General features: G+C 35.9%; 1 protein-coding gene across 1 annotated transcript in view; it reads left to right on the top strand.

Annotated features, from left to right (window-relative positions):
* PolE1 (DNA polymerase epsilon catalytic subunit 1) overlaps nucleotides 1–25,544 on the top strand; it is a 138,663-nt gene that overhangs the window by 35,661 nt on the left and 77,458 nt on the right. Inside the window, exons 6-12 of the mRNA XM_081738559.1 lie at nucleotides 236–552; nucleotides 3,908–4,154; nucleotides 6,526–6,738; nucleotides 11,867–12,062; nucleotides 12,860–13,003; nucleotides 14,216–14,508; nucleotides 23,253–23,401. Of these exons, the coding sequence (XP_081594685.1) occupies nucleotides 236–552; nucleotides 3,908–4,154; nucleotides 6,526–6,738; nucleotides 11,867–12,062; nucleotides 12,860–13,003; nucleotides 14,216–14,508; nucleotides 23,253–23,401 (1,559 nt within the window). The remainder of the gene's footprint in view (nucleotides 1–235; nucleotides 553–3,907; nucleotides 4,155–6,525; nucleotides 6,739–11,866; nucleotides 12,063–12,859; nucleotides 13,004–14,215; nucleotides 14,509–23,252; nucleotides 23,402–25,544) is intronic.

Here is a 25,544-nt window from a genome sequence, read left to right on the forward strand (position 1 = left end):
AACAAAGTAAGCCAAATCACTGAACCGAAAGAATCGAAATAATGAATGAATTGCCTAAAAAAAGACTTGCCCGTTGAACTCCAAATAACTAATCAATCAAAAGCAGCCATAAAAAAAAATCACAGATTCGTCTTTTGAAATTTATCTTGGTGAAATACTTATAGTGTAAAATGCTATACATATGTACGTATGTATGTACAAGTATAACTTCTTACAAAGTTCTATTGCTTTTCAGGGTTACTTAATCACCAATCGAGAAATCATATCGCAGGACGTAGAGGATTTTGAATATACGCCAAAGCCCGAGTTTGAAGGCCCCTTTACGATATTTAACGAGCCTGATGAAATGAATCTTATTCAACGATTCTTCGACCATATCCTGGATATTAAACCTCATATATTCGTAACATATAACGGAGACTTTTTCGATTGGGCGTTTGTGGAAGCGCGAGCTGCTATCCATGGACTGGACATGGGGAAAGAGATAGGTTTTGCTAAGGACAGAAGTGGTGTATATACTTCCAGACCGGCAATGCATATGGATTGTTTGTGGTAAGTTTCAAATTTTGTCTTCATTGTATAGGAAATAATCAAATGTTTGTATTAAACCGTATATATAGGGGGCACAGTGGCTCAGGGGTAGAGCGTTCACCTCCGGTGCTTGGGGTCCCTGGTTCGATCCCAGCTCGCGCCGTGTGGACTTTGTGGTGGACAAACACCGTGCTCGTGGGTTTTCTCGGGGTTCTCCCGTTCCCTCCCACTTACTTCATTCCACCATTTCACTCATTTCCGATTATCACCGTCTCCTTTAGCTTAACCGGCATAATCGTGGGACGTTAAACTTAAAGAGTTCATTTCATTTAACCGTATATATTTCATTGTTAATTTTCTAACAAGGACTTCAATGTATGATGTATTAGGTACATTTTTATAGTTGTGTATGGGTTATACAGTGGACTCTTTTTAATTCGAAGTCCAAGGGGACACGAAAAAACTTCGAATTATCCAAAATTCGAATTATCCAACAACATTCATTTTCACATATATAACAACAAACAAACCAAAGTACTGTGCATCAAAAACATATTCATATGGAGTAGACTTTACCTTTTCAACAGCTTATTATTTGCGTGATCGAATACCGCAAACTAACAAACGACATTGACTCCACATAATTCAAACTACGTGTACAATGGAAAATATGTTTACGTACAACACTACAACATACATTGAATAGCCCAAACAATTAAACACCAGTAACAATTTGAATATTCTGTTCTCACTCTTAAGAAGTCGTAAACCTCATTTGCTTAAATTTGATTGTTTTTGCACGGTCAATAAATCCTGAATTTCATGTATTGCGTGGAATACGATATTAATAACATTTGTTGACTTTATCAATAATTCATCTTAAAGTTTCAACCAATTCTGAAACAAGATTAGATTGGAACACATTCTCTATCTTTACTTCTTCCTCAACTCACCTTCATCTTGATCATTACACAGATTTTCTATTTATCTTTTGTATTACTCTTCTCTATGGCTGCATCTGGATAACTGAAAACACGTTAAAACTGTATTTCTCTGTTTACATCTGTCCAACATTAAAAATTTTCAACTGTATTTACTTCGAATTATCCAAAACATAGGTTCAAAGTTCGATTTATCCACGATATTTTACTATTGTTTTCAATACAGTTTTCAAGGGGAATGGACTTCGGTTCGAATTATCCAATATTTCGAATTATCGAAGTTCGAATTAACGAGACTCCACTGTATAGGGATGACAAAAGGAAACCAGTACGGATCAAGGAACATTTCAAGTGGTAAAGCAGAATACTTGGTTTCAGATTTTGCGAGATATCAAAAAGAAACACAACACGATATTAGAAACAGCTATAAATAAAAAGCTTGGTACTTACCACAGACTAAATGTGCATCTAAAAAGTACTTTCGGAAGTTACTATTTCCATCTGCAGCTTAGTAGTTCAAAAACGAAAATTTGAAAATGGGCAAGAAAGATAGTTGGGTAAAAAGCCAGGTTAAAAAGACTAAAAAAAATATATCAAATAAGGCACTTCTCGTCAAAGAAAAGTTGTACACATGTTTGTTCACCAGTCACTGATCAAATGGACATTTAGTCTGCGGTGAGTACTAAAAAACTTTTTTTTTTTAATTTTTGGTTTATTTCTAAATATAATCACCGCTGGCAATATATACTGATATACAACACGATATTGTTGATTCAATTTTATTTAGAGCCAGTAATGGAATAGAAAAGAATATTTTGAAAAATGCTTTATTTTCTTAAATAAACAATTGAAGCTAACATAGATAAGGGTTGGTTAAGCAAAAAACTCGAGACATTAATGTTCAAGTACGTACAATATTGGCTCCAAGATAAAAGCATCATGAGCTGGTAACCTTCGCTACACGAGCCAAAGAATGTGCAAATTGAGCTCACCATTCCACAGTGTGCTTCTTGACCATTTGACGCGCGACTGGCAGCCAACACACAGTGTTCTTCGCACTGCTCTGCCCCAGTGAGTCCTTCCTTTTTATTTTTCGTGATGTTTTTCCTTCTGTTTTTATTCTGTGTGAACAAGGTTCTAGAGGAGAGCCGAAAGCTACGATTCATCTTGCAGTTGGCTAATTACAAGGTCACGTTTTTTGAATTCTTCTATAATCCACACATAAAGACCTTTTGCATCTAAATCTCTTTATCTTTTGCAGCGTAACATTGCTCGTAGGTTCCATTTCATAAAACTGCGACATTTGTTAGCTAATCAGCTATTAGAACAAAGACTACCTTACTCATGAGCTGTCAACCTTCAACCTCCTATCTTACTAGTGTTCTCCAATGAACGTCTAAATAACTTCCAGACTACATCAACCTTTTAATCCATCTATATATATATATATATATATATATATATATATATATATCTGGGAACATTAACATACTCCCAGAGCTCCTTCGTGGCTAAGCGGTTAGCGTAAGCGTCTTTGGCGTGGGAGACCCGGGTTCGATTCCCGGCGGGAGCTCGTGTGGTTTGGATTCCACGTTAATCAGTAGGTCCCGTCTGAAAGGGACGTTCAATTCAGAATCAGCTCAGATTAACATACTCCATTACAACCACGGGGGCTCAGTGGTAGAGCGTTCACCTCCGGTGCTTGGGGTCGCTGGTTCGATCCCAGCTCGCGCCGTGTGGACTTTGTGGTGGACAAACACCGTGCTCGTGGGTTTTCTCGGGGTTCTCCCGTTTCCTCCCACTTTCTTCATTCCACCATTTCATTCATTTCTCATCATCACCGTGTCCTTTAGCCTAACCGGCATAACCGTGGGACGTAACACTCAAAGATTTCATTTCTATTTTCCATTACAACCACACCAAGGTTCAAAGATATTATACTTCAACAACTTTACAATGTACTCAGCCACTTTTGGGTCATATCCACTTTACGAACAACTTCAGCCACTTATGGCTCAATTCCGGCCATTAGTACAAAAACACACTATTTATTTCTACATGGTAGCGTCCTTCATTTGTTCTTATAATTTTCCAGTACTTTGTCACAATCAACACCATGTCTAATTGACATAACCCAACATTTTCCTGTATATTGCTCAAAAACAAATTGACAAAAAGTACCAACCCAAAACATTTAATGAAAGGTATTCACCGTCCTTGGCATAGCAAACCTAAAACTCACTAAACCCTAATCCATTTGTAGCTATAGCCTCAGGGGAAAATCATATAGTGATAGGCAGTTGGAAATTCTGCATTTTGATTCGTAAGCAGAATACAAAAAAAGTAATAATTTATTACAGTAGTTATTTTAAGTTTTATATTATTATTATTATTATTATTATTATTATTATTATTATTATTATTATTATTTACAGTTGGGTGAAACGAGACTCTTATTTGCCAGTGGGTTCTCACAATTTGAAAGCTGTAGCCAAAGCGAAACTTCGCTACGATCCAGTTGAATTAGACCCTGAGGACATGTGTCAACTTGCTTCGGAGCAGCCTCAAGTATTGTCCAACTATTCAGTGTCTGACGCTGTAGCCACATATTATTTATACATGAAATACGTTCATCCTTTCATTTTTGCGTTATGCACAATTATTCCTATGGAACCAGATGAGGTAAGTAATCATTTTCGTTTGTCATATAACTACAGCAGATTGTTCAGTGTTTTTCAGTTGGAATAAGATGGTTGTAAATAATAAAATAAATGCTTTAATTCTTCCATACGGAAAAAAAAAAGAAAGAAAAACAGACAGGCATCTGTACAGACAATATCATACATGCGCCTTGGAATGAAACACATAAAAATGTGTGTACATTGTCTGAAAATTCTGTACAAACTTTGAGAACATGTGTTTACAGGTATCAAACACATGCAAAATGCTTGTACACGAATTGTTTAGTACATGTTTATGGGAAGGAATACTGCATACACAGGTGAACACCATATGCTTTGCAAACGCGATTCACAAGCACAAAGTCTGTATATGCATTGTTCAGTACATGTTCAAAGGAAGGAACAGTGTACAAATGAGAAACATGTGGTGTTCAGGTGTGTAGCACCATGCACAAATTGTGTACATGCACTTTCCATACAGGTTCTGAATACATGTACATTGCCTGTAGAGGCGAGATACTGATGCTTTTTGATCGACAAATACAAACACAAATACAAGCTCTGCATAGTGTTGGTACATTGCATATAGAGACTACATGTACATTGCATATATAGGCTACATGTACACTCATGTCCACATTGATTGTCGCATATCTCTAACTGTCTTCTTGTAAGAATATAATTTGATAGTCATTTTGCAGGTGTATATTTGTAAAAAAATATATATTTGTGGTAAATTTCATAGGAAAAGAATTATAAATACGAAAATTAGAATGACTAAAACAAAATGTTGCTAAATGGACAAGAAAATTTTATTTTCGTTTTATTGTTCTTATTTACTGCTCTTTTGACATGAAATTTGCCACATACATGTCTTTGCCGATTATACACATACTAACATTATAAGAAATACAGGGCGAATTCGTTATCAAATTATATTCCTAGAAGAACATATTTATAGACATGCGACAATAATTTTGGACATGAGTGTACATTGCAAGAATGTTAAATTTGTACATGCACTGAACAAGAAATCTTACACATTTTGTTGAAGTCAACATATTTACTTTTGCCATATAAAAATTACCTCTGATAAGTAGTTGTTTCATTTATAGCCAAAACAAAAAAGAAAAATACTTTATGTATAGTTTCACTCCGTATGAAAAATATGAACTCACAAAATATTTCGTCTACAAAGCATCATTTTGTACTTTGTCGTTCTTGTAGAAATGAGTCCAGAAATAGTTTATGGATCAAAAGCATATAAGTTCTGATGCACGTATCCCTATTGGATATACTCTTCTCTAGTTAATTTACTCTCATGTGTGATAAACGAAGCGAACATACAAAGTGTATTTTCACCTTCTTTTTATTCCCATTTTGTGGTCTTAATTGGTTGTACTCTTACGATTTTGGCGTGTTGATTTGGTGTATTCCAAGCTTTGTGTCCTTTTCAGACCTGCATTGAACGTGGAATTCGGACTCGTGAACTCTAATTGGAAATAGAACGCGTGTCTTCCGCGCCCAAGTCATAACTAACTACTTGGATGGGGCACGATGACTTAATGGTAGAACACTCACATCTGGGGTGAAAGGTCCCTAGTTCGATTACAGCCTTATGAGATTTGGTGAATAGGATCGTATCTGGGCTTTCTCATGGTTCTCTTTTCCTCCCACTTTATCATCCCACCAATTCTTTAATAATCATTCCCTTTCATTAACTATCCATCTCATTAACCTAAGTTTAACCATGTGAAGTTAAAGATTCCATTTTCAACCAACTTAAAAAGTTCGTTACTGAATTCTCTGTCTGTTATTGGTGAGTTTTTTTCAATTTTTCAGCCCTCTTTTCGATAGAGCATCAAAAACTATCTGAGAAGGTGATGGAATTTTTAACGTCACTCTTACTGTTCCCGAAATATTGGCCAAAACAATGTCCAATTTCGGGTAAGTTACAGAGAGGTGATATTAGTGTTATCAATACTTAAGAGGATGGTGAACATTTTGGTACCAAATAGTAACCGGTGGCCACTGGTCAACTGGCCGCCGTTCCCGGGACATTTCGGGAGATTTAAGGAGCCATATGTCGGGAACCGTAAGTCATAGAGAGATGACATTTTGCGAATTTTTGCGAGAAACAGAAGGTGCATATAAAAAGATTTACTTTTACATGTAGGAAAAATCACAGTTATTCTTCCCACTCTGTCTCTATTCTTTTTAAGTTCGTTCTGGCAATGCTCTTGGAGCATTTTCAACTGGTTTAATTTATGTTTTTTTTATGACTGGTATCCTACAGTGTATTAGTTTGTTGAGTTTACTATATTTTTATAAAAAGGCAATTGGATGCGAAAATCAATATTTCTGTTTTGCAGGTGCTGAGGAAAGGATCAGGAACGCTGTGCGAGTCTTTGCTGATGGTGCAGGCATTCCATGCAAACATAATTTTCCCCAACAAACAGCAATCGGAACTGAATAAATTAACGGAAGATGGTCATGTGTTAGATCAGGAAACTTATGTTGGTGGCCACGTAGAGGCTTTAGAATCGGGCGTTTTTCGTGCTGACTTACCGTGTCGTTTCAGAATGGTAAGTAAAATGATTTTTTTTTCTTTTCTTCACTTTATATTCTTTTGTCTTGTCTTTTCACTTTTTGATACAAGTGTTTCGTCATACGCGTTTACATAATTAGTTTGGTCGTGAAAAATAATGCTTACACACAGTGCATTTAAACTCGCATGTAAGTAAATTCCCCACACTTAACGATAATAATAATAATAATAATAATAATAATAATAATAATAATAATAATAATAATAATAAACTGGAAATTATTGGTAACGCGACGCTATATAATTACTAGAATGGATGAGTCTACTTGTGTATGGATATTTCGATAAATGTCAACAAAAGCTTGTAATAATATTCCCATAACTCGACTGATATTAGGATCATTATTACTTTGCTAAACTCAAAAGTGATCATGTTAATTGTTATTTTGATATGTTTCAGTACGGTATTTTTCAATATTCAGAAGGTAAATATACTGATAGCGTACATATTTTTAAAAGGAGTAGGGTTTTTTTTTTTTTTTTTTCATTTAGCAATCTATTTGAAGCCAGACATTTTCTGTATTTATTTAACACGTTAACTGCCGTGAGGCCCACACGTGGGATTTAGTCTCGGCAATGCTGAAGGAGTTTATGTGGTCCCGAAAGAAAAAAAAAAAGTCCTTAATGGACTGCATCGCGGATCAAAAATATGGTTTCTGCCCATGTGAAAATATATCGCTAAAACACATTATGGCCCCACTGGTCGACATCGAATTTCAGCCATGGTAGTCAATGTGTCAAGGGTGTTAATTTTCCAACATTTTCAAATGAACAATCCGTAAAAGTACAAATCAAAATCATTCAAATCTACTGTTTTAAAAACACACGTGTTAAAGTATTAACATCTCATATTTACATCGTAATAGGTCATTTTTTTTATGACGTGTACTTCTCTCTCTCTCTCTTTTTTTAACTAGTTCCGCATTCGGTGAAAGAACCCATGTAAAGAAAAGAACGAAATCTCCAAATAATTCGCGAAATAGGGGTTATAATATAGTAGGACATATTACTACTATTGTAAACCCTTTACATCAGTGTTTCTCAAAGTGTGGGTCGCGAGATTTTCCTTAATTATGAAAATTTTATTTCGATGCAGAACCATGTGTTGGGAAGTACTATTCAGTAAACGAAAATTGGAAGCGTTTGTTAATGATCTGAAAACTAAGTGGTTATTCAGAACCCTGCGCTTGTATACAGTCAGTACAGATGCTGGTTAGGATGGAAAGATAGTAGATGAGTCAAAATGTGTCACAGGGAAGGGCGTTGATCGGGAGTAGTGTTAACTCTGTGTTTGGAGACACTTCAACATTTTTTCAGCGTGTGTACAATTTCATATGATACACTTGATAGGAAAGAAATTTACATTACACGTGCTCGATCGTCACCGACTGATATTGTTGTACCGACAGGGCCACTATTTTCATAAATTTATACTACAATTTAGTTTGAAAGTAAGATATTTACGATAGAAACCAACAAAATTTTGATTTATTCTAATTTAAACATCGATCTCTACTTTGTAATATTAGTGATCCCTCGAAGTGTACTCAACATTCCCAAATGAATTTCATGTTAATCACTCATACGGACTGTTATTGAACAAACTGGAATTAGATATATGATATTAAAAAACGAATTGCTTTGAAATACATAGCCATTACGTAGAATGTCAGTGTGCATTATAATAAAGGTATTTGGGCCACGAAATACTCTTTTATTATTTAATGTGGGTCGCAATAGCAAAAAGTTTGAGAACCACTGCTTTACATAACGTACTAATTGGGCAACAAAAAGGGTGGCCATAAAATCGACAGTCCGTTAAATTCAGAATTGTGTTATGAATAATATTTGAAAAAGGATACTACCCTGTGCCGTATAATGTATTTGTAAAGTATAATAATAATAATTAAAATTAAATAAGACACCTGCGTATTTTTCTAATTTAATAGAACTTTAATTTCGGCTCCTATTTTTGCTGAAATCTTTGTCGAGTCCGTTTCCCTTTTCTTGAAAAACCAAAGTTATTTATCTACATTCTAGGCTTTTATCCACCTTCATGTTTTCTAATAATAATAATAATAATAATAATAATAATAATAATAATAATAATAATAATAATAAAAGCTACCGACTGAATCAGCTACCATCACATTATCGAAACAGTGTTGCCAAGCTAAATAGTCAATATGGTTTCTGTTCTATAAAATTTGCAGTGTCACAAATTTGCGTATACCCCACCTCTTGATGATAATAAATGTATTTGAATGAATCCTTTTGTTTCAGCTTGAGTCCAAAGTTATGTTTCTTCCTCGTCACCACCGTCGTACTCCTCTTCATCCTTTATAACGTTTTCTACTATCTCCTGCTGGCTGAAAATTGGTAGCCTGGATCATCTTTGTCCATGTTTAGCTTCTGTTCTAATAGTAACCAAGTGCATCAAAAGACTAGAAATCGTTACAAGAAACAAAAAGAGCTGATCGGAACTGACGGTTGAAGCTATGCGTGCACACAAATTATTGTGAATGAAGCTGAAGTTCCGAATCGAGCAAGCAATGTTGGTTAAACTATTACTCTATGTACGAACCACTGTCATATCACAGTTGCATCCGTCGCCATGTCTTTAAAAACCTGGTCAAAGGTTTTGTCTCAACATTTCCTTTCTCCCAATTAAATTTGCTAATAGCCAAATTCTGCTCGTTAAATTTGAACAATCTGAAGTATGTTGAATCGAGGTCTCTTAAATCGATTATTTACTTTATTTCCATTTTTACTTTGGGCCGCGGTGGCTCAGTGGTAAAGTGCTCATAGTGTATGGGGTCCCTGCTTCGATCCCAGCTCGCGCCAAGTGAGCTATGGTGGACAAAAGCCGTATGCGTGGGTTTTCTCGGGATTCTCCCGTTTCCTTCCACTTTCTTCATTCTATCATTTGATTCATTTCTCATCACCGTCTCCATTAGCCTATCCGACATAATCGTGGGACGTAAAACTCCATTTTTACTTCTGAGTAATGTGAAGTATTAAATCACCGAGGAGTTAAAAAATAGTTCTACATGTAATTTTGAACTCCCTAAGTTAAATCTGTTATTTTTTTTAATGTACACAATGTAATTTCCTCGTAGTTAATTTTAAATTGTGATGAGTTGTTCAGTTTTTTATTAGAGTCTCTTTTTATTTATGATAGGAAATAGTACAGGACTTCATCGGCTATTCAAATTTTCACTTACTACATGCGTTTATTTGGTGATTTTGGCAGGCGGATATCATTAAAATTGTAATTCGGTAGTGCATTTATTCATATTAATGAACTATTCCTTACTTTATTAATTATTGTGTACGTTTTTTTTTGTATCTTGTAGCTGTCTGTTCTTGTTTAGTTCTTTCACTAGATATTGCTATTTTCAGTTACAAATATACTAGGGATGATATGTAAAGTAAAGGTCGCCTCCCCCTCCCCCCTTTTTTTTCGTGATAAGCCATGAAGGCTTGAGGGATGTCCGTAGGGAAAACTCATACTTTCTTGACTTTGGTATTCATGGATCTGATGTATTAGGAATGTTAGATAAGTTTAATTATTTTTTCTGTTTATATTACATTATTACAGAAGATGAATCATTTATATTAATCCGAATTTGAATGTGCCATGTTTCCACCATCGGTTCTGTTCGATGTACAGGCCACCTCTACAGACTATTCCCCGACATCAGTTTCCGTTGCAGGTAGACCATGGGTATTGCATCCTACCCCTCTTTAAGGCTTTTCACTGGCCGTAAACGGTGCAGACTCGACAATGGGACAGAGGAGTCCGAAAGCACAATAATCCATTGAGCTGGCATCGGAACTCTTTGACAGGAATGTCAGAGAAGGGAATTGCTGGAACTCCAGTTTTCTACTCTATAAAGCGATATTTTCGTCGTGTGGCTGCATGCCTATATTTTGTATATTGTATCGATTTCAGCAATATTTAGACAGTCAAAAAGTATCAGTTGTAATACTTCCCAGATTTGGCCTTGTATGGTCTTTGTGCAGTTGAACCTGGTTATGTTTTGTCTGTACAATGCTAGGATTTCATGCTGGTACATTTCAGTCAGGACAGGAGTCTGGTAGTACGAAGCATTGATTTTGACGTTTCTTTCGGAAAGCAGTTTGCTCCAATACGAGAAACCGGCCACAATCACGAATCCTTTTCGGAAACGTTCTGCACACTGGCGGAAGAACGTGCTTTGACCCTTGGCGTCAAGAGACCTTTTATGTAATTACACGAACTTTACCTCAGTTTGTGAGGTAAATCTACAACTCATCAAGGGTAACAAGAAACTTCCACCGATCATCCACGAGATGTCCTTCTGCTATGCCTTTTTCTCTCAGCCACATAACATGGTTTCAGGGCATGTATACTGCTCTTGCGAACCACCGTGAGGCGTAATACCTGTGAATGGCGCGGTTGATTGACGTCTGTGATATGCGACATTTGCTGGCCATTGTACTCTGTATGGAAGAATTTTCGGAAGTCACCATACGCCGAACCACACGCAATAGAGGCGGTGTCCTCTTCACGGGAGGCCAGTTTCTAGCGACTCGCGTCAGTGTGGTGGACCCAGAAATATGTGCCGCATATTTCCGTAGAATACGATTCACAGTGGCACAACGTACACGAAAATTACGCACTTGACCCATTTCTACGATGCGTGACGCCGTGACCTTGCGTCGGAAAGAATCGCAATGAACACCTCCCAGAATCTGTGCAGTTTCGGTGGCATCAGATTACGCTCGATCATACTACTCTACTGTGTGACTGACGAAATACTGTTGTTTGCCTCGTGGCATTCTCACGGGGATGGGTTGCTCATGTACGGTAGAGTGTATATTGACTTCGACTCAATATAAATGAATCAACCTCTGTAGAAGATGATATGTGCTGCTCTACAGTATACCAGATATTCATTAATTGAATAGGAATACTTTAGTAATACTGCCTTAACCGCATTTTTGTGCTGTTCAATATTTTGGTATACTTCTTACCTATGCTGGAAGCTCATTGAAATAAGGTAGGTTGATTTGGAACATTACTTCAGAAAAACACAAATATTGACGTTGTCTTTTTACAGGTTCCTGAGGCTTTCCAGAAGCTGATTGATAACGTGGAGAAGGCGATGACTCATGCAATTGAGGTAGAGGAGAATATTCCTTTGGAGAAAGTAACCAACTTTGATGAAGTAGTTACAGATATTAAGCTTAAGCTGGAAGAACTACGGGACATACCTTGTCGAGTGGAAAACCCTATTATATATCATTTGGATGTGGGTGAGTCAAATACTCATCTTTAATTGAAATGGGTTATTTTTTTTTTAAAGAACTTATACCTATAATGTTGGAATATATTACATATTATAAATTTTGTTAGATAATTGGGCTTTATTATTATTATTTCGGTCATAAGCCGATACTGATTGTGAGTCGATCCCTTGGAAATCAAAAACGAAAGTAAATAATAATAATAATAATAAAAAAATGAAATTTGTTAAGTACGCATTCAAAATATAAGAAATATTTTTTTTCCTAAATGTTAGTGAATTGTGCTAAATGAATATGCTTGCTATCTGATTAGTGTTTTTTTAAAATTTTATTTATTTATTATTATTTTGCACTGAATATTTAAGATATCTGCTAAATCCAAATGTGAGCAATATAAAATTTACATTTCTTTCTTCATAAACACTAAAATTCACTACAAATGAAAGAAAATCCACTAATATGGCAACACTGAGTCTGCGAAATGGCAGGAACTTTTTGTGGCGGCTTTTGACTATACTTTTTGCATTTTTTTTTCTATTGCATTGATAAATGGTGTCGTCAAATTTACTGATTGTGTTTACAATGCCAACTCTAAGCCCAGGCATTTTTTTTTCTTTTTTTTGGACCTTGAAAAATGTATACAAAAATCGGCTTACAGTGGGGCAAATATGGTATTTTTAATATTATTATTGTTATTTGCATCACTTCATATAATAATAATTCTTTTAGAGAGCGGAATGCATTCATTTTCTTTAGCATCTTCGAAGCAATCCTTTTCCTGTTAGAAATAATACTGTTATTTTCAGGTGCTATGTATCCAAATATTATTCTAACAAATCGACTGCAGCCGTCGGCGATGGTCGATGAAACAATGTGCGCCGCGTGTGACTTCAATAAACCAGGCGCTAATTGCCAGCGACAAATGACATGGATGTGGCGAGGGGAGTACAGTAAGTATTTTTTTTTTTTTTTAATAAATAAACTTCACAACATAGCATTTATAAAGTCTAGTGGTTATGTTCTGATACTTAATAGCGTTCTGTTGATTCGTTGTAGTGCAGTTGCAGCGTTTACAGCAGAAAACCACAGGAAAGTGTATACAGGTTTCATGATCGACTAGCTGAACCTGCACTCTCTACACAGGGCATCGTTCCCATATGAGCATGAATCTCCTTGTCATTCCTCACATCTGTACATGTCCCTTTACAGACACAAGTAAAAGACGCTGGATAAAAATCGGCAAAGAGTACCATAAAGGGGAGATCTTTTCCGCTTGTTTTTTCAATATCTCGCACAGTTTGCAAGATTGAGTCTACTTCCGGTTGCAGTTTCTAATTCATGTATGATTAGTGTTTTCTTTCTTCTTGCGTGCAATATTAATAAGCAAATACATTACATACACAATTAATTATAATGCCAGTGATATATGGTGTTCATTGGGCAAAACACTCCAGACTGGAGAAATGCTTATCCTTCGTTTTTCATTATCGTTTGGCCATGAAATAAACGCCTCAGAGATATACAACCTGTGTATACAAATGTGTGATGTTGGGATATATTACTCGTAGGATATGATGCTTTACGTTTTAAAAAATTCAACACTTCTAGTGTACCCCTAAAAATGTAATAAAGAAATAACGGCCTTTTTTTTTTTTTTTTTTTTTTAATATTCAATTAGAAGTAGACAATGTACACAAAATTTGGAGTCGATTAGCAAAACAGGCACGCTTCTAGCACTTGTAGTTTCCGAGATCTCATTGTCGAAAGGACTGGAGACAAACACAAACTTTTCTTGACCAGAAACATACATAAACCTAGCATTTTAATATATAGATAATATGGTTTTAAGAATTCCCTCGTGGCTATATGATTTAGCGTACGTGCATTCGGTACAGGAGACCCAGTTTCGATTCCTGTTGAGAGCTCATGCGGTGGGATTCTTCGTTAAGCTGTAGGTCCACACCTCATAGCTTCGGTGCTGAACATGACGCTAAACTCGAAATCAACCAATAGGATTTTGAGAAGAAAGTTGTAAGTTATAGAGTATTACGGAGTAGTGTAAGCATTTGTGAAGCAATTTTATATTTCGAAATTTTATTTACATTTTATTTAAATTGAATTCCTCTTGAAAGGTAGTTGATAGAAATTGTTTTCTGTTTTAGTGCCAGCAAGTCGCGGCGAGTTTCAGCGAATCCAGCAACAATTGGAAACAGAGAAATTTCCCCCTGAGTTTCCTGGAGGACCCATCCGAGCCTTTCATGAACTCAGTCGAGAAGACCAAGCAGCCTATGAGAAGAAACGACTGACGGAATATTGTCGGAAAGCTTATAAGAAAGTTCATGTCACACGAATGGAAGAACGAACAACGACCATCTGTCAGAAAGAAAACAGCTTCTATGTAGATACGGTTCGTGCTTTCCGTGACAGGAGATACGAGTACAAAGGCTTATCCAAAGTAAGTGGATTTTCTTCGTAATTAAAAACTACTCTGGTTTGGAAGTAATTTTGACTAGCAATAGTATGGTTGTATGTATCATGAAGATAGCATATTTCTAGATAACGTATAGTAAAATGCTTCTGTAACGATCACCAATATAACGAAGTGTTCATTTTTCTAAGTAACATAAAGGAATGTGACTGTAACGAACGCCAGTATAACGAGGTGTTCATTTTTATTAGCATAAATGTGGTGGTATTTATCATGGAGATTTTTACTTAACGTATAGTAAAATGTAACGAACGCCAGTATAACGAAATGTTCATTTTGCTAAGTAACATAAAGTAAACTGTCTATAACGAACGCTTTTGCGTATATATAACTTTATTTTTTCAAAATATAACTGAAATTCATCCTGTTTTATAATATAAATACGTTTTTATGTTACATTATTTTATTATTCCGATGATATAGTAGCCATTTTTCATACATATACGCGATCGGTCGGGCAGAATAGAAATTTGAAAACCAATAAGCATTATTCCATTAAATAAGCTTTGTACATCTTTCAGAGCAAGAAATAAAGAAACTAAATCGTAGTCAACTGCGATTGTTTTAATTATGGTGGGGGCCATTTTTGTATGTATATGCTCATCCTAACTTAACATTGCACCTTCGATTTCTCCTTTATAATCTTCGATCTCTGATGATTAAATCGAGAAGCGAATCATATACTGGCTGTTTGTCTCTTTCTCATCAAATATTCCACTGGGTATACTTATAAAATTACACTACAAAATTCCTATAGACTTCGTTAATCAGTTTTAAAATGCACATTGGCAATCTGACAATAACAACGAATTCTACATTCACTTTTCAATCTTCATAAGGTGAGACTCCCGAAGAAGTTTGCAGTACCTGAAGCAAGTAAAATATAGGGAAAGAATAAAATAACAATACTTTTGCGCAAGATATGTAACAAGATTTTATTTTTCTCATTATACGTAACTTACATAAACAATGTAAAAATTTTAACGTATTACTAGCTGAACCTGCGTTCTCTACACAGCGCATCGTTCACATATGAGCATGAATCTCCTTGTCATTCCTCACAACATCTGTACATGTCTCTTACAAACACGAGGGACATTATTGTTTTAATATTATAACCGCTACCAGGTTATAGAAGGATTTTTTGTGGACACTCTGTATATTTCGTGAAGACAGTGATCATTATTTTCGATTTGTACTTTATTCTGCAACGCACATAAGTTCTTTCTTTGGTGGGAATTGCTTCTTTCCCACACAATTGGACAAAGAAGTCTTTCATCGATTTCTCATATATATATTTAAACATTGCTTTTGCTGAGAACATTTCAGTTAGTGACTAACCATTTCAGTGTTTCTCCCTGACTCATTATATGCACAGTATATATTCTATAGTTATTGGGAACTGAATTAAGTGCTTTCTTTAATCGCTTATGGAAACATTATAATAGATTAGAGAAATACGGGCTGACCAGATGTTCCAGCAACCAAAGTGGCACCAACTGTGTTGTTCTGCAGTCCGTTATCTGTACTTTCTCACGCCAGTGTTATCGCCGTGTCTAGTGCATTATAGGCAGTTGACTAAAATTAACATAAATTGTTTTCTGTATTCTGTTTGTATGTGCATACAGGTGAGTTAACTGAGTGATTTTTGAAATGAACTGCCAACACTTTTCAGTTGACCATCGCAACCCGTAGCTTGAGCTTGGATGCTCGAGGAGTTTGACTCCAGGTCTGGAAGATGCAACCACGCATCTCGCGTTGAACTTCAAACATAAGTTGTGTTAAGGGGCACAAGCTATTTAGCCGGTGAAGGACGATTTCTTACGGCTAGCCCCAATCAGTGAAATCCCAGGTCCTCAGACCTTGTGCGTTTAAAATGTTACGTACGCGTCCTCCAATATCTGTATTCCATTGTGGAGATCTTCTTTTGTGTGTTTGCTGAAGATTCACCTTTACGCTGCAGGACTGTTCAGCGTAACAACTGGATTCATCGTGGGACGATCCAGACAACTTTTCCCCAGTGCGAATCCCCCAAGTGTGTTAATGGTGTGAGCAAAGTATTTATAGTGATACCTGAATTATAATCATATATATAGAAAGGGCTCTATTTCCCGAAAAGGGCAAAACGTAATTTCAGCGGCAAAATTTATTAGTGTCCAGTGTTGTGTTCATTTCTCTTCGTTATTTTTTTTTTTTCAGAATAGTGTTCTAATAAACAAGTATAGTGTCATTTAACCCAGTGTGTTTTCGTTGTACGTATGAGTGATGTTTGTGTGTGCGTTATGGTCTGGATGACCGTCTGATCGTCTGAGAGGTTTTCGAGACGAGACACCCGAACCTCTCGGCGCCTAATGCTCATCTCATTATTGAGACCGACGAGCTTTTTGGAAACAGTTTGTAACCTTTCTTGGAGAGGTCTTCGTCGTCCTGTCCAGGTAAGTTAAAATATCAGGAGTATACTTATTGGTAATACCACGAGCCAAGGACAGCGAACAGATTACTGGGCGATTACAAATAAATGGCCGCCCGAACAGTGACCCGAATTTAGGCCGGTTACAAATAAATGACAGCCCGAACAGTGACCCGACCTCTAGCCGGTTACAAATAAATGTGTGCCCGAACAGCGACTTGACTCGAACTGAGATTGGTTACAAATAAAAAGCCGCCCGAACAGCGACACGAACTCCAATTGGTTACAAATAAATGGCGCCCGAACAGGGACTTGACACCCTGGCGATTACAAATAAATGACGCCCGAACTACCGACCCGAATCGAGACCGTTGGTGCTCGAATACTCATAAGATAAATATTTTAATATATCACTTCTTTTTCAGCTCAGTACCAGTAATCTGAAAAAAAAAATCTCTTTCAGGTGATTTTAATCATATGTTTTTGTGATAATATATTTTATTCTAATCATACGTTTTAAGTTTTACTCTTGTCCAAAATGGAACATCAGGAAGTAGATATTATAACTAGAATGAGTTTACTTCTCGAAGAATCGATGAGAGACAATAAAGAGAATTTCGCTAGGTTAGAACAGGGAAATAAAGAAACTCGTGCTGAAAATAAAGAAATCCTCGCTAGGTTAGAACGAAAACTAGATAAAAATAATGAAAGAATTGAGAGATACATAAAGGAAAGTAAAGTTGATTTTAAAGAGACTTTTGCTGAAGTAAAGAGCGAATTAGGGCAAAACATAGACGATTTACGAGACGTATTTCGTGAAAATAATCAGCAAACAGTAAATACTGAAAACAGCCAAGAAACAGAGAGCGCTGAAAACAAAACACCGGAATGCGAACCCCAGTTACAGTCAGATGTTCCTACTGGATACAAAACACTGGAATTGGAACATGAGCTAGAGACTAACACTCCTAATGAAAAGGAAATGCAGGAATCTGAACTCCAACCAGAGACAGGTAGTCTAAACCAACCACGTAAGAAATCTGACAATGATTTTATTCATTCAGAATCTAGTAACATCCCTACTAGTAGTAGTAGTGACAATTGCGAACATATGATTGTAGACGACAGAGGTCGTAAGCGCATAAAAACAGCTGTCACAAACCACAGATTGAAAAAGCACAAACGAGGTTACAGCTACAGCAATAGGCAAAGATACGCAGACCGAAGCGTAAACAATACGAAATTTAAAGGGAATCAGAACCAAGACTGCACTCGAAAAGGCAGTAACAGAAACAGAAGGAGTCGTAAATCACGACCATGTAACCTGAGTTATCACAAGCGAGACAGGAATCGCAACTTGTGTGATAACATTAAGAGTATTTTTGTACGTAGTAGTAATCATTGTAGGAATAGACGAACAAACCGTAATTATCAAAGTAGAGACAGTAATCATAGAAAAAAAAAAAAAGGTAACCAAAACTTTGTGTGTTGATACAAATTTTTCTCCCAGGAGAGCGACGCATTTCTAAGCGATAAACATGTATTTATTTTTTTTCCCTTTTGCTTTTAGTTTTGGTGATGCCTGGAAAAAATGAAAAGGAGAACTACGCATTTCTTTTAAACTCATTTTTGCTTCCAGCTTTTAACTGTTCGGCAACGAGCAGATAACACGTTTTTCTTTCTTTATTTTGATAAGATAGTCGCTGCATTCTCGACCACCTGTGCTTATGGTTACGAATGACGAACGACACACAGCTGATTCTTTTCCGCTTTTGGTCTTTACTCCGTGTCGCGCCTCACAATTGAATACTAATGTTGCAAACCTTATCACTGACTTACTATTAGTTTAATGTCATTAATTTTTTCTTGTTTTCATTTCAGATGTTTGAATTTAGATCTTTTAGTAAATAATTAACGTATCACATACGTAGGGGAATTGCATTTTAAAAGCAATTTGAAATCTTGGCGCGATTTCCGTACCCCCAGCTAGTGGGAAGATATTTTGGCGTTATAATACATTTTACAGTATTTTAAAATTTTAAATTCCTTTTTAGGATCCCTTCCCACTTTCGAAATTCTCAAATGTGTTACTACATGTTATTTACGATTAATGTTTGATTTCTTTTTAGATTTTTTTTTAATAATGTATCGAGATGCCCAGGAAGAGAAATTTTTTAGTTGTTAGTTATGTATATATTTCTGTATTTGTAAATGAAACTTAGTACGTAATCTCATGCGTAGAATATGAAACTTTACACTTATAATCAATATTAAATTTATTTTTTAAGTGTTAATCTTAGATTTTCGTTTTCATTTTGATAGTAACCCGTAATTAAGCATGCGTATTCTTAGGTTAAATATTTTGAGTATATTTTATTGTCTAGGAATATTCTAGTGAATATTTCAATGTTTATGAATTGTAACTATAATTTGTACTTGTATGCTAATGTGTTGTAATGTTTTCTATTCATTTTGAGAAAAGTATATTTTAGTTCTAGTATGTCCTAGAAACTATTCAAATTCGATATAGATCCCGAATAATAAACTTATTTTCTTTCCAACAGCATGAAGCCATAACGTTTTATGAAAATTACTTTGTCGATTATTTCGTATGCTCGATGACTTTGAATTTTAATGCGTTAATAATACCAGTTTGAATATTTTGTAGCGAAGATGCCTAAGGAAGTTTAACTGTCGTGGAGTGACATAACTGTTTTGTAGGGAATTTAATTTGGATGTTTCCGGTCAACCAGAAAGTTGTAACGTCGTTGACTATATTCTTGTTTGTATCTCATGTTTTTCTTTTAATAGGTCTCATGTATTTTGTCTTATAGAGACACATCTTTACGATGCTACGAGAGCATTTGTATTTTGTGTGTTTACACATTTTTTCTAGGTGGAAGACGTATGTTATGTTCCAGGGAACATACGCGTAGTTTACTGAATATTGATGTTTATATTTCAGTTTTGTGCAGAAACATTTTGTAAGTGCCTATGGTTGCAGGCCTTCCCTCGTTTCTAGTTTTGCATCGTTGGAAACGATTGCATATTTCGTGTGTAAGTACGTGTAGTATTACACATTTTTCCCACCTATGGTTTTGGTCAATTCATGGTGTAATGACCATTTATTTTCAGGAATGTTTGGACTAGTGAGTCAACTTCCTTGATTCAGACCTTCGAAAAACTTGGATCAATATTGAATAGTTTTCAACACTTTATTAATAAATTTTTTGCAGATAATACCCATCTATTCTGATAACCCTACAATGTTTACGTTTTAGAAGTGAACAACAACCATTATTCTAGGCCTAAGCTAATAATAACTTTGTTTCAGAACGAAACCATTTGTTGTAGTGAGCATTACTGAATTAAAGTCTCGATTTTCACGACGAGCAGATGGCATTTGATCTTATGGCGTGCCGAATTTTCTTCATACATGTCAACGAAATCACGATCTTTTTCTTTGATATACAGAATCATGCTTATTTCTTGGAATTACTATGAACGTCAATTTTGACACTTAAGTTTATTTTTTATTTTGGAAAAACGATTTTTCGTTTTTTTTTCTGCCAAACAACACGAGGCACAGTAAAAAAAAAAAAGGGCATACAGGTGAAAATCTTATTTTGTTTGCATATTGTTAGTTTATTACGTGTTTCCATTTTCATTCATTTTACTTTTTCAATGATTTTCATATTTTTCAAACATATTATAGTGATATCGAAACTTTAACAATAATTTTAATATTTTAGTGCCTTTAACATGTTTTGCTATTTGCTTATTCATTCATATTTTGATATTTTAAATACATATATCAGTATATTTACTAATTTTTATTGAGATATTTGATAATTCTTTAAGTCGATGTTTTCTTGGATAGTTATTGAGTGTGCATATTTACTTCATATTATATCAAATAAAGTGATCGAAACGGAACACTTAAACATTTTACGAGAAGTATTTGTGTGTTCAAAAAAAAAAAAAAAAAAAAAAGTAAGAATTTTAATAGCCCTACAAACGCTTTCTGCGAACTTTAAAAAAAAAAAAAAAAAGTTATCATACAGGTGTTTCAACCATACCTCGTTTCTCACACCAGTGTTAAAAAAAAAAAAAACAATCTCCCCTTTTCCCCTCATCAACTCATCGTTGGAGAATCATGGAGGATACTCACACAGGAAGACAATATGGTTTCAATATGTGAAGAAACGGAAGATAAGGAAACCCAACTGCACCAATTGTTCAAGAGGATCTTATTACCTTATGGAACACTTGGATTGGAGATTGCTCATGCAGGAACCTCATCATGTTGTAGTGAGTGAACTAGTTCTTTAACTATTTTAAATAGCCCTTTTTCAGGTGAAAAACATTCATCATTTATGTACGTAAGTCTCACACCATATGACAGTGTTGCCAACTAACTAATTTTAAATTTTTGGTGAAAAACCTAATTTTATTCATACTTCGTCATACGGCCAAGGGTTCTCAACCTGTCTACGTGTGCACTTGACAGGTCGTTCCACTTTCAGACGCCATATATAACCGCTACCAGGTTATAGTAGGATTTTTTGTGGACACACTGTATATTTCGTGAAGACAGTGATCATTATTTTCGATTTGTACTTTATTCTGCAACGCACATAAGTTCTTTCTTTGGTGGGAATTGCTTCTTTCCCACACAATTGGACAAAGAAGTCTTTCATCGATTTCTCATATATATATTTAAACATTGCTTTTGCTGAGAACATTTCAGTTAGTGACTAACCATTTCAGTGTTTCTCCCTGACTCATTATATGCACAGTATATATTCTATAGTTATTGGGAACTGAATTAAGTGCTTTCTTTAATCGCTTATGGAAACATTATAATAGATTAGAGAAATACGGGCTGACCAGATGTTCCAGCAACCAAAGTGGCACCAACTGTGTTGTTCTGCAGTCCGTTATCTGTACTTTCTCACGCCAGTGTTATCGCCGTGTCTAGTGCATTATAGGCAGTTGACTAAAATTAACATAAATTGTTTTCTGTATTCTGTTTGTATGTGCATACAGGTGAGTTAACTGAGTGATTTTTGAAATGAACTGCCAACACTTTTCAGTTGACCATCGCAACCCGTAGCTTGAGCTTGGATGCTCGAGGAGTTTGACTCCAGGTCTGGAAGATGCAACCACGCATCTCGCATTGAACTTCAAACATAAGTTGTGTTAAGGGGCACAAGCTATTTAGCCGGTGAAGGACGATTTCTTACGGCTAGCCCCAATCAGTGAAATCCCAGGTCCTCAGACCTTGTGCGTTTAAAATGTTACGTACGCGTCCTCCAATATCTGTATTCCATTGTGGAGATCTTCTTTTGTGTGTTTGCTGAAGATTCACCTTTACGCTGCAGGACTGTTCAGCGTAACAACTGGATTCATCGTGGGACGATCCAGACAACTTTTCCCCAGTGCGAATCCCCCAAGTGTGTTAATGGTGTGAGCAAAGTATTTATAGTGATACCTGAATTATAATCATATATATAGAAAGGGCTCTATTTCCCGAAAAGGGCAAAACGTAATTTCAGCGGCAAAATTTATTAGTGTCCAGTGTTGTGTTCATTTCTCTTCGTTATTTTTTTTTTTCAGAATAGTGTTCTAATAAACAAGTATAGTGTCATTTAACCCAGTGTGTTTTCGTTGTACGTATGAGTGATGTTTGTGTGTGCGTTATGGTCTGGATGACATTACACACACAATTAATTATAGTGTCAGTGATATATGGTGTTCATTGGGCAAAACACTCCAAACAATAAAGATTCATCTTAGACTGGAGAAATTGTTATCCTTCGTTTTTCATTATGATTTGGCCATGAAAAACGCCGGAGAGATATACTAATCCCGTATACAAATATGTGGTGTTGGGATGTATAACTCATAGTATAGGAAGCTTTTTAAAATTTCAATATTTCCAGTGTACCTCTAAAAAATGAAATAAAAAATAACGGCCTTTTTTTAAATATTCAGTTAGAACTGAACAAGCTACACAAAATTTACATTCGTACAACAACAGCATCTTTCTAGAGCTTGTGGTATCCGAGTGTCAAAAGAATTGGCCAGAAACATATAAACGTCTACAAACGTATAAACTTTTCTTGACCACAAACATTTAAACCTAGCACTTTAATATATAGATGTTTGCTTGAACTTGTTTACAGCATAGAAGGGCAAGATGAGTGTATGGATTAATCTTCAAGCGGTTTACATTATAATATTATGTTCCGAGTTCTTTTAAATATATTGTAACATTGAGTATTGTGTTTTTGTATAGGTAGCAAAAAAGCAGGTTGCAGAGGCCCTAGCTAAAGGAGACGCAGCGGAGATCAAATCAGCAAAGAATAGGGAAGTTCTGTATGATTCCTTGCAGTTGGCTCATAAATGTATTTTGAATTCATTCTATGGCTATGTGATGCGAAAAGGGTAAGTTTACATTGACTAAATCCTTTCCTGTTAGTTATTACTTTGTTCTGCTTTTCGATTAGCAGTGCAATACATTTTTTTTTTTAAGTAGTAGTATTTTACTATATACGCAAATACTTCACTGTCAGGCCGAACTTAGAATATGTGTTTGTAGGTTGAAATTGCACATAACAGACATTTACTTTGCTATATAAATGTAAATGGACAAGAAAAGGTGCAGTCCATCTTACAACGAAGCAACTTGATTGTCGGGATAGTAATGCGAGGTCTACCAAAAGTGTTGGATAATTGAGATAAATTCGTTTGAAATAAAAACACATAATAGCAATAAGGGTGTTAAAGGATTAGATGGTAGAGCAAAGGAAAAGCCACTAATTTTGAACAGTTTCACCCGAATACGATAAAGTTTTATTCTTCTCTCTCTTAGTCATAGATGAAGTTGGACGCTGTCCTTGAAGTTCCCAGTGACTTGCAGGTCGGGGCGTCTCGTTGATATCTATTGGTGAAAACTTATCCAACAATCGACCAAAGCATCGAATGCCGGACCGAAGGCAGGGTGACTCGCATGTATTCTGCGTAGTGGTCGAGATTGAAAAGACGAAGATCTTGCTCTCTCAATTGCTTTTGAACTGACTGTCCCTCTGACGTCATGATGAGAAGATGGTGGTGACACCACAAGATTTCATGAGCATGGTCAGTTACCCAGAAGTGACATTGACAAAGTTCGTGTTCCCACATGTCGTCGACTCAATACAAAGCAGGTAGACTTCCCTCTGAGCTTGCTACGTTGGCAGGGTTAGAGACTCGCCAGATTCAAAGTACTTACTTTTCAATTCAACACTTCCTTGTTGTAACATCGTGAGGCAAATAAAGGGACGAAACGGACATTGTCTTGAAGTAACATCAGTATAAGGGGCCAGTGAGGTCAAACCAATTGAGAAGCAATTGATCTAAACAAAAGCAAACTAAAAGCGTCGCGTGTGAGACTGTCATGGGGTAAAGGTACTAAAGATCACTACCACTGTTTGTTACAAATTTCTCTTAGGTAATAACACTTTCTCATCAACAGCAAAGCAATAGCTGTTTATTCTTTGAATGTAAAATCAGCTAGCAACGTACAACAGAAAATCGATGCTAATGTCCATCAGGCATTTCATTCAATTCCCTTTTTCCTTTCCTCAAATGATATAATTTTAAAAGGAACTTTTCCCGCATCTTTTAAGCAATATCACTATTTTCTTCTTTTCATCCTCTGACAACTTCGTAAGACAAGTATCTGTGCGAGAACCAAGTGACTCATTTGCGATTAAATTAAAACTAGACGTCAGCTGGACTAGAAGAGCATGCAAAAGATGGGCACATGGTTTGTTTTCTGTCTCCGTGAAAGTAATGAGACCTACCAAAAACTTGCTGTTTTCTGAAACAAAATAAATCTGCGCTTGCAAAAGATCTTCTTTACCTTTAACAAAAATCTTCAAACTCTTTGCTTGTGAGTTCACATGAGAAGAGATGAATTTACTCAGTGGTTCAAAATAGTCCTGCAAATATTGGAAAGAATAGAACCAGCTATTCCACCTTCGGCGTCAAGTGTGGATATTCTTTCCTTAGAAAAGCAATATATGAAAGCTTCGGTTTCCTCGAATGTAAAAAAGCATTTTCTTCATCTTGTATACAAGATTATTCAACTCCCTTTACTCCTACAGCCAGATTATATATCTCCTATTAAGTTTAACTTACGCTACTAACAAGAAACAGAATCATATGGCTCCCAGTTAAAACTGAGAAAATTGTACTTTTTATTTCTGTATTTTAACAACTGATATTGACGTTTTAAAAAAAAATTCGCAATTTGTCGCGTTTTGCGACATATTTCGCTCAAAATGTCAGTTATCGCATTTTGTCGCGACTTCCAAATACCCGTTTCCCCTTACTTAATCTGACGTAGTTCGTTGAGAAACCATCTCTCGGCTTTGTTGGAAAACTTTCGCGATTTCGCAACTTACGAAAAACTCCTGCCCCTAGCGATTCCATATCATTTCTTCAGAAACCCGGATGACATATTTCAGCAGGTGTCCGGCCGCTTATATCCCGAAATACGCAAGCCGCCTTCGAGAAACGATGGTACCGCTGTTTCCTTGGCCAC

This window comes from Thermobia domestica, chromosome 2 (genome assembly GCF_964235325.1).
Source record: "Thermobia domestica chromosome 2, izTheDome1.hap1.1, whole genome shotgun sequence".
Taxonomy (NCBI): Eukaryota; Metazoa; Arthropoda; class Insecta; order Zygentoma; family Lepismatidae; genus Thermobia; species Thermobia domestica.